This window comes from Lagenorhynchus albirostris, chromosome 10 (assembly GCF_949774975.1).
Source record: "Lagenorhynchus albirostris chromosome 10, mLagAlb1.1, whole genome shotgun sequence".
Classification (NCBI taxonomy): domain Eukaryota; kingdom Metazoa; phylum Chordata; class Mammalia; order Artiodactyla; family Delphinidae; genus Lagenorhynchus; species Lagenorhynchus albirostris.
Window position 1 is genome coordinate 68,790,160 of NC_083104.1, and position 10,297 is coordinate 68,800,456.

At 54.0% G+C, this 10,297-nt stretch overlaps 1 protein-coding gene across 5 annotated transcripts in view; it reads right to left on the minus strand.

The window, feature by feature from the left end:
• KCNK5 (potassium two pore domain channel subfamily K member 5) overlaps positions 1–9,831 on the minus strand; it is a 36,443-nt gene extending 26,612 nt beyond the window's left edge. For 3 of the 5 annotated variants that reach the window (XM_060162785.1, XM_060162784.1, XM_060162782.1), the window contains exons 1-2: positions 9,287–9,373; positions 656–857 (exon numbers count right to left, since the gene is read on the minus strand). Coding sequence is in view for 1 of the 5 variants with exons in the window: in XM_060162781.1 (XP_060018764.1) it covers positions 9,287–9,472 (186 nt within the window). In the remaining 4 variants the exon portion in view is untranslated. Of the gene's footprint in view, positions 1–655; positions 858–9,286 lie in introns of all 5 variants that reach the window. The other 2 variants (XM_060162781.1, XM_060162783.1) reach the window with 2 other exon arrangements.
• Positions 9,832–10,297: the final 466 nt, after the last annotated feature.

A 10,297-nucleotide genomic window follows, 5' to 3' on the forward strand; every position in this document is an offset into this window, starting at 1 on the left:
CCTCACAGAGGGCACAGGAAGGCACTTTAGGTGAGTAGGTCTGCAGAGACCCATGGTAAGGCCAAGGGTGGGGATGTGAGGAGGGTGCAAAGCCTGGGTATCTGCATGCCCCTTAGAGGTCACCCAGGTGCTGCAGGCAACACTTCTGCTCCATCCTCTGGTGCCAACATCCCTAGTCAGCTCTGCCCCAAGGGGTGCGCCATGGGGTAGAAAAGGCCTAATGCCTGCAGGCTGCAGTCATGCCCAAGGGCTATAGGAACACACCCTTCTCCCCTACAAACAGCCTGGCCTTCCCCCTGCTCCGCCCCCTCACCCCCCACCCCTCGTGCCCTCGTGCTTTCTGCGGTACATGGTCTGAGGACATTCCCTGACAGGCGGGGACGGCTTATCCCCTTCACAGCAGGTCTCAAAACAGGCCTGGGCACATGGTATGTGCCTGGTAAATATCTGCACAAAGGACTGGGTCTCTGCTCTTTCTCAAGTTCCTTGAAAGCAGAAACCACCTACCCTGGGGAGGACAGGCCTGCTAGGCGTGCTCACGCAGACAGGCCTTGTTCACCCCACGGGAAAGGCGTAAGGGGACTCCTGGAGATGAACAGACCCAGAGACGCAGAGCTGTTTGCTCTGGAAAGTCCCTCAAAAGGGAGAAGATAACCTTGAGCTGGTCTTAAAGGTGAACTCGTAGCCCGCCTTCCTCTTGTGTTCTCCTGTGGTCTTCACTCCCCAAGAGACAGATACCATCACTCCTACTTTCTGATGAAGCCAGGGGCTCAGGGCGCAGCTTGCAAAGGCGGTGTGAGTTTAAAGCCTGTGGCTGACCACCAGGCAACTTGGCACCGCCTCGTGAGGCTGGAAGGCTAGAAGGAGGAAATGGGCGTCAATTTTGATAAAGCCGCTCCCCTTCTGTTCTCTGGGGCCAGAGCCCGGCCTGGCTCAATTCACCCAGGTAACCACCTTGACCTGGCAGGAGGCTGGGCCCCTCATGACTAGACTCCAACCCAAAGGTCCACATGAATCTTGGCCTCCCCGTCCGAGCCAGGCACACCACTGGGCACCCGGGGGCCCAACAGACACATTCTGAGCCAGTCACTTACTGAGCTAGGAACTGGGTAGGGAGACATGGCGCTGCCCACACAGGGCTCCTGCAGTCTAGCTGGGCCTAATTTAACAGGCTCTCCAAGCCTTCTTGAATGAAAGGCTGAACTTACTCCCAAGAAGCAGAGTCCAGAGAGGTGAAGTCTGACCAGGGTCACACAGCACAAACCAGTACTGGGGGGAGAATCAGAATCCGTGTTAGAATCAGCTTTTCCCTGCACAGTGGTTCAGATAAGGGTTTCCCGGCCCCAGCTCCAGCCCCAAGCTCTGGTCACACAGACAAAGGGAGGGGCTCCGCTGTGTCCTCCTCAGCTGCTGTGGCCTACAATACCCCTGGCAGCCCACAGGGCCCGCCACCAGTCTACAGGAACAGCCAAGCTGGCCCTGCCCCCCAGGTAAGCCCCTCCCCACACAGCTTCTAGCCTAGCCTGGGGGCAAGGCTCTCCCTAATGGGAGGTGTCAGCTAGGCAACCTTAGCCAGATTACAGTGGCCATGGGAGGTGACAACAGCCAGAAGTACACAATACTGCCTAAATAGTTCGGCAGGAAACCCAAATATTTAGCTAGGAGGGGAAAAACAGAATGGACACTTCAAAGGCAATCCAAGGGACCTGGCCAGCAAGGGCCTATTGAGAGGGGAGATGGGTGGTGTCTGGCCCCAGGGAGAGCACAACTCTGACCCCACATCCTGTGTGACCACCCTCCGGGGATGGTACCCGTGAGGCCACCTGGACCCAGGAATCCTCTGGAAGGGAAGAGTTTTAAACAAACGCCTGGGATAAGCCAGGACTGAGCAGAGAAAGCCTGGTCCCCTTTCTGCAGAGGAGGGAGCAGGGCTCTGCTGGAAGGGAAGAGGAAATACACCTTCCACTGAGGGAGGGGCTGGGTGAATGTGCAGGAAATGGAAAATGGTGGGGGGACTCCACCAGGAGTTTTGGTGGGTTTTATCATCTGTGTCTCCATCTGTGTCTCCATGTGGGGCTTGAACTGGGCGTCAGGAACAGCACCACCCCACCCCCGACCCTAGAGAGACGGGGTGTCAGAGAACAGCTAACATATAGCAAATCACCAGTTGCATGTGTCAGGCACTCAGTCAAATGTGGATTCTGCAGGCATGAGGGCAATACTGAACTATTGTCCCATTTCACAGACTAGGAGACTGACTTGCTCAAGGCCCCAAGGCTAAGTAATCAGCCAGCCACACAGAGAACCGCCCGATAGAGTGTGGGCTCTGGGTTCAAATCCACATTCTTCCACTTCCTAGCTGTACAGCCTCGGGCAAATGAGTGAACTTGAACTATCCATTCTGTTGCTCCTGCCCTGAGGTGGTGCTGGTAAGAGTACCTCCAGCAAAGGGTTGCTGTGAGGATTATGAGACGATGCACATAAACAGTTCCCACTGCCTGTGGTGAAGCAAGTGCTCAGTAACCGTTAGCTGGAATCACCCCCACCTCCGGCCCCCAATCCCTGCCCACTCCCATCACTTCTACCTCCTGGCTCCACCTCCACTCCTGGTCAGGCCCCAAGGCTCTGCAGTCAGCAAGGAAGGGTGAATTTTAGCCTCTGGCTAGCCATGCAGCCCTGGGCAAACCCCTTGGCCTCAGTTTCCTAGACAATGGGCAGAGAAGTAACACCTCACCCACAGGACAGGTTCAACAGGTAAAGAACCAGTCTGGCACGTGGGAGGTACGCAGCAGAGAGCTCCCAGGGGCTGCAGCTCACACCACCCATCCCTCCTGGCTGCCTCAAATTCCCCCTTCTTTAAGTTCGAGAGCAGAAATTAATCTCTCAACAGTACATGCTTGGAAGCTCCAGGTGCACCTACCAATGTCAGGTAACAAGCTCCTCACCTGTCTTTCTCTAGAGTAGGGGCTCTCTGAGGGCAGGGGCTATGTTTTGTTCAGAGCCAGATGCCCCACAGGCCACAGGGTTCTACAGGCCTCAGGAAACGGGAACCGAATCCTCTGAGGCCCTCTGACCCTCGTCCATCTCTCCAGCCTCACCATATGCAACCCATCACTGGGCACCAGGACTACATTTTTCCTCATTTCACCACTGTGGCCCTGTTTCTCTCCCCAACTAGACTGAGCTCCCGAGGGCTAAAGCCCCACCTGGTTTCTGAGGCTTCAGTGCACACAGAAGGGACAGCTGGCAGGGAGAGACCCCTCTGTGATCCCCTAACTTTGCCCAGGTCTCTGAGGTTTGGGGGCCAGATTAACTGCTCACAAAAAGCCGAGATGCCTCAGGCAGAGCTGTACAGAGCTGGAGCACGCTACCCGCACTGTCACCTACAGAAGCAAAGAAGGTGTAATCTGGGAAGGTCATCAAATGGAGGGGACCCAGACCTGGACCTCCCAAGGGGTTCATGGAAGGAAGACAGAGGTACCCTAACTGCAAGCTGGGTGTGAGGGAGTGCGGGTGGGCTCTTTTGGGGGAGGTGCTGTGAGCTCTGTGGGCTTTTGGGGAAAGACCCACACTCCAACACATTGGAAGGAGAAAGGGAGGAGGCATCCTTATCAGAACACCCATAGGGTGAAACGATCAGCCCACAGAAACAGCCGATAATTTAGAGTAGAATACTCTACTTCTTTTAAGTTGCAAACAGCTGTGAAGGAAGAGGCAACTTTCTGAAATGCTGTTCACTCCCCTACTTGAAAATTGCAAAAATTTGGTGAGTTCAAATTCTTTGGCTAAACCCAGAGAGCTTCGTCATCTGGCCCTCACCCCTCTGCCCCCTGGCTGCAATACAGGACCATCGTGCAGTTTTACACCTCCCTGCGGGCTGCGGTGAAGAAAGAGCCACCCTCCCATCCTCCCTTCTCTCTCCAGCTTTTTAAAAAGGTGGTTGATATACACCTAGACGTGGAGCTGCTGGATCATATGGTGGTTCTACTTTTAATCTTTTTAAGGAACCTCTATATGGTCTTCCTTAGTGGACGCACCATTTTACACAAAATGTAATGACAAATACTGTACGATTCCACTTATAAGATACCTGAAGTAGTCAACTTCACAGAAACAGAAAGTAGAATGGTAGTTACCAGGGCCTGGGGAGAGGGGGAAAGGGGAGTTGTTTAACAGGTCTAGAGTTTCAGTTTTGCAAGCTGAAAAAATTGTGGAGATCTGCTTCACAATAATGTGAATATACATAACACTACTGAACAGCACTCAAAAAAGGTGAAGGAGGTAAACTTTGTTATGTATTTTTCACTATAATTTAAAAAAAAAGTCAGTTGACCTTTCTCCTGCACTAAGGTCTTCCTGACTCCATGCTCACCACACTTGTGCGTGGATGGCCCCATCACACAGTAGGGGCATCTGGGAGGTGAGTGGCAGAGCAGCAGCTAACGCGTGAGGAGCCTTGCTATGTGCCAAGCACTGTTCTGAGCAACCTGTGAGGGTGATAGGACGGCATGGCCCAGTGCTTGGAGGGTGACTCTTTCAGCAACAGGAAGGGGCCTGCAGTAGTGAGGTGAGTGGCACGTGAACAAAGATCCTGCGGAGGGCAGCGTGTCCTTTCATCCGTGTCAACCCACCCTTGTGGGGAGGATCGACAGGTCAGGGCTCCTCCACTTATTCCAGGGGTTCAGAGGGACTCTCAGCAAAATCTCCAAGGGGATTCACCTCTACCTTCTCCGTTCCCCAAAAGGAACACCAGGAGGTGAACCTATTGCACACGCCTACCTCATCTGACCTCTCTCTATCACCCCAGTTCAGGCCAGTCAAGTGGTTCCTGAGGTACCACTAAGATCTAGCATCTCAATTTGTACAAAGACTCTCTTGGGGGTTCTGTCTCAGCAGCCCGGCTGTTCCCCAAAGCCTGGTACTTCCCTGCCCCCCACTCCCCCCACCCCACAGACATAAAGAGTTCAGAGGCTGAGGCCAACCTAACAGCAAACAACCAAGTTCAAGATGAAAGCTCTTGACCTGGGGTCACAGCCAGCCAAGCACGGCATCCAAAACCAGAGGATTGTGTTTCTTTTAAATGCCAGACTATAAATAGAGCAAAACCTGAGGAAAATACTTAGAAGCAGCAGTCATCACCTCCCCTACACCCCCTCCTATAGGACTCCCCCCGCCCCCACTAGAACATTTCAACACTTGCTAATCTCTGCCCTCAATAAGCCTCTATTACTGTGCCATCTGTAATCATCCTAAGGGCTCTAGTAAAACTCTCAAAACGATTCAATAAAAATTCACCTTAACTGTTAAAACTAACCAGAGTAGTTAACTAAAGCAGATTTATCGATTGGAGAATTGTTTTGTTTTGACTGCCCTCAACTTTGAGCGGAACATAAATAAGAAAATGAGCCTTTAGGAAGGAACCTCTTTCTTCTATTTCCTTTCAAAAACCCAACTTCTCCACTTTCCATTTCTGCAGTCTTAGACAGTGAGAGTTCCATTTCGAATGAATGACCCAGAGGCCTCCGTGATTCTGGATAATCAAAAGATCTATTGTGTTCCCTTTACATACAAAGGCAGTTAAGTGAACCAGCGCGCTTTCCAATTTCCAGCAAGGTTTGAAACAAAAGAGGTTTTCATGTTAACCCTCGGTTCCCCCCAAAATTCAAGTCACGTGCCCAGTATGAGCATTTTGGTCAGATGTAATTTAACTACATGATCCATAGTTATATTTCTTTAAGTTTTAGGAGGAGGATTGGCGTTAATAACAGGATGTCAGAACCTCAAAATTGGAATTAGCCTTATTACTAGGGACTGGAACATGTGTAGGGGAGTACGAAGGGCCCAGAAAATAAAAGGAGAGAGGTCTGGCATACACGGAAAACCTCAGAATAGGACAATGCAGGTTAGAGGCCAGCAGGATCAAAGAGGCTTCTGGGAACAGGTCAGCTACATGCGCAGTTTAAGAAAACCCAATTAGGGATGGGGTGTGCCAGCGAAAGGCAGGGCTTGGGGCGACCCCTACCGCACCCCCAAAGGAGAAGTGGGGCGGGGTGGACTGCTGCTTATTTCAGTAAGGGAGGAGGTGTGGCTCAGCCAGGCACAACACAGGAGACACCTGCGTGCCCATGCCTGTTCTAGGGGAAAGAGAAAATAGAATTTCCCAGCAGACCAGAGTCCAGCTGAACCAATTTACTAAGCTCACTGACAGACGCACCATTCAACAGCTTCACATGACTAAGGGGGAGGGCAAGGGTGTACGAGAAGCAGGCTCTGGAGGCAGACTGCCTGGGTCCCACCCCAGCCTGTGCCCTCCTGGTAACTCGCCTGGGCTTCAGTTTCCTTATCTGAACACGTAAGGGTGCTGTAAAGAGTACCCGACTTATAAAGCACCTAGCAAGTTGCCCTAGTCAACGTGTCCTCAATGTGTGCAGCAGAGGCTCGCACTCCTCAGTTTCACCTATACACACCCAACGCCTAATGCTTCCACTTTACTTGACCCTCACCAGACCCCCATTTTGCATATGAGGAAAGAGACGCAAAGTTAAATGGTCCGATGGGTAAATGGCCAAGCCGGATGGCAAAACCAGCCTGCGCCCTCTCATAAAATGCCGATGACCGCCTACAGCGCCCAACACGCTAGACGCTCGGTCAATGCCAAATCCCCCTGTGGGAGCCTCTGCAATTTAGGAGGAGGCTGGGGGAGCGGGTCACCAGCACCTGCAGGAGCAGGCTTGAGAGCAAAAGGGTTCAGGATGGTTCTGAAGGCAGGAAGGAGGGGCGGCCACGTGGTCCGAGGCCAATGGGGCGCTGAGCCTTTGAAAGTCAGCCTCCACCTCAGTTCAACCACAGCATGAACAGGGAGGAAGCACCTGACAACTCAGGGACTATTTCCAAAGATCTAAAGAAAGGTGCCTTAACTCCCTTTCTCACGCCTTTGAAAGTACACACACAATTTCCACTCTAAGAAAAACCCCAACCCAGGCTGCACCCCACCCCCTTCCAACAGCCTGTCCCGGGGGCGGGGGTGGGCCCCTACCCCAGGAATTCCCAACTGAGGGACTTTCTTTAGGATTACAAAGGTGATTATTCAGAACCTGATAAAACACAGAACTCAGTGGAAAATGCAGGAGCCGCCAGATGGGAAAGAAGATTTTTGAGTTTCATTTTTCCTTAAACCAATTTCCTGTGGCCTGCAGCAGTGCCCCAAGTCCCAGATCAGCAAGCGAAGCCAGGCAGGTTTCTGCAGACTGAAAGTGATGCTAGCGAAATGCTTCCACTGGTTCATTCTCATTTCTGGGGTTCTTCCTATGAAGGGAGGGGATTCGCCAAGTTGCAGATGGCTTGAGAGGTTGGCTGGGGATGGGGACAGGCCTGTGCATAATCACCTCCAAATCAGACTGGCCTGATACCCAAATCCTTTTCCTAAAGCTACCTGCCGGCTTTTGGGGGGTAATCGCTGGCGGGTTTAAAAGGACCTCAAAATACCAGGCATCTTGCTTGCTCCTTAAGAAAGCTTAAGACACCTTAAGAAAGCTGCCTAACCTCCAAAGCTATAACCACCAGCTGCACCCGGCTGCCTCACCCCGACCCCCCCCTCCTTTTCCCTTCTCCTCATGTTTTGAACTTTATTTTCCCACATTCAGCCTTGAATTCTTTCCTTCCTTCCCCTGCAGTAGCGGAGAAGAGGCAAACACTTCGAGGGCAGCTCGATTCTTTATCATCCCCGCCTGCCTTCTTCCCCCTCTAAACAAAGCCCTGGAGCCAAGTAAACAGCAACGCGTTCTCCAGAGGAATTGTTTCCTCAGGGAAATTATAAAGTGACCCTCCCTCCCCAACACACACACACAGGGCAGACACCCATCTCAAGGAAGGCAGGGCTGCCCAGAACTCCTGCTATCAGGAGCTAAAACACCCTACTCCCTTCCGAAGCTCACACTCCCACCAGCCTCACCTACCAACGGCTCCCGTCCTGGGAACTGCTCCCGGACAGGAGGGTCCCCACTAAAATCCAACACCCAACCTTCTGGCCTAAACCTCCCCTTCTACTGGCTCCTAAGAGGACACGTCTTTATTTGCCCGGCTGCTAGCAGGCACCTATATGCTCACCTGTGGGAATGTCCGTCGATGTGGGGACAAAAAGGGGGTACCACAGGTGAGATACCTACACATTTCTTCCCATTTTGCATACGGGCTGTTGAGGCCAGAAAAATGAGAGACAACTACACAGCCATAAAGGACTGGGGAGCCACAGCAGTTTAAAGATTGTTTCTCATCAAACTTCCTTTCTGGCATCTTTTACCCCAAGAGAAATGTAACACCTTGGACAATATCTTTACTCCACCTCACAACCTAGAGCCTTCACGGGCTCTTACCCGGGTCTGGTCGTTCCACTGGAGGGAGGCCATCCCTGCAGGCCAAGAAGCGTGAATGGTTGAGGCCAAGAACCTTCGAGAAACTGGGGTAGAAGTCTTCGATCCCCAAACAAGCCCCACAGTTTATCCACATGAGATCAATGCCATCCATAGGGCATATGAACCAATGCCAACGTGGAGGAGAAACTCTCCCACAACCCCCCATTCTATACAACCTCTCTGCCCGCCGCCCCACCCCCATCCCGCCCCGTCCCCCGAAAAGGGGCTCTCCGGGTGTTGTTCTTTTGTTCAACCTGTTACTTTCACAAAGTTGAACTCCGAGTCCTTCGGGGATGTCTCCGCGAGATAAGCTTTCCCGGAAGCCTGCGCGCGTCCCCAGCATTCTAGCCACCAGCCCGCATCCCGGGGGCTCAGGCCCGACAGAGCCCCGGACCCCCCCGCTCCCGAGCCCTGCGGGGGCGGGGGAGCCTCGCGCCACTCCGCCGGGCTGGTGAAGAAACGCCGAAAAAAGCCGGCCGGGTGCCGCACTTGGCCCCGGAGCTGGGAGGTAGAGACGCGAGGAGGCGGCACCCGGCGGGTCTCCCGAACTCTGGGAGCGTCTCCAAGGAAAGACAAACGCCTTTATCCGCCCCACAGCCTCCTCCAACCAGGGAGGTACCCGCACGCCCACACCGAGCCACTGCGGGCCCTGGTTCACCCGGGGGTCAAGCCTAAGTTCTTCCCTCCGGACAAACTGGGTTCCAAAGTCTCCGCGCGCGTGGGAGACTCCTGCGCCCACGGGTGAACGGCAGATTCCAGCAGTCAGACTCATGGGGAGACATCCTCCCCGGTCACCCCGGGACCACCCACAGGGAGTGAGGGTTATCCAAAGCTGCGAGGCGCTCCCCTTCAGCACTTCTAAACCTCCAGCTCACCTGCAGAATCTTGTCCAGGCCCTCCTGGCCCAGGCACGGGAACTCCTTGAGCAGATGCAGTTTCTGCGTATAGTAGTTTTTCTTGGCCTCTTTCCAATGCGGCTCCTCCAGCACCTCGAAGATCGCCGCCCCGATGGCCAGGTAGAAGATGATGGCCGAGGTGAGCAGAGGGCCCCGGTCCACCATGGCTCCCGACAGGCCACCTCCTGGAGAATGAGAATGCCTCAGCTAACCCCAGCGGCTCCCGGTCTCACCCGCCCTCCAGCCTCTGGAAACAGCTGTTTGAATTTGGAGCTCCGCATGCGCAGTGCCCCGTTCAACCCGGCGCCGCTCCACCGACACAGTTGCCCCTGCAAGTTGGCCCACTGAGCGCAGGGAACTGTGCGGGACCTCCTCACGCGGGCCAGAGGTGGGCGGACACCAAGGGGGCCGAGGGGGCACCTTGGACCGCGGGAGCTAAAGCAGCTGGGTGAACCCAAGGCCGAACTCCCGGAGACACGTGCGCCGCTTCTGCGCGCGCCACAACAGTGTGCGCGGCGCCCGCCTCCGCGCGCCTCTTTAACCCGGGCCTGTTGCGCTCTGCCCGTGGAGGAGGGGCCCGATGAGGGCCCGCCCCCGTGCAGGCCCCGCCCCGTGCAGGCCCCGCGGCTGGTCCCAGAGTTACCGCTAGGTGCGCGCTGGAAGCAGTTGCGGACCATGTTCGCTCCCCCAGGGCCGCCGCCGCCAGGGTAGGCTACGCGCCCCGCATGCTCGGAGGCGTTGTGGTCTCTTGGACTCACGTTTCGTACTAGTGATGGTGTATTAACTAAAATGAATGTGTACCTAATGACTGGGGTCAGGAAGTTATTGCTATTGTTATTTTCATTATAAGCCAGTTTTCATTTATTGATGTTTCTGCCAAGAAAGCTTGATTCTCGGTCTTTCTGCCTCACACACCTTCCTGTAAGACTGGGGAAAGGACATTAGAAAGGGACCGGAGAAAGTCAGAGGATATTAGGAACTAAACCAGTC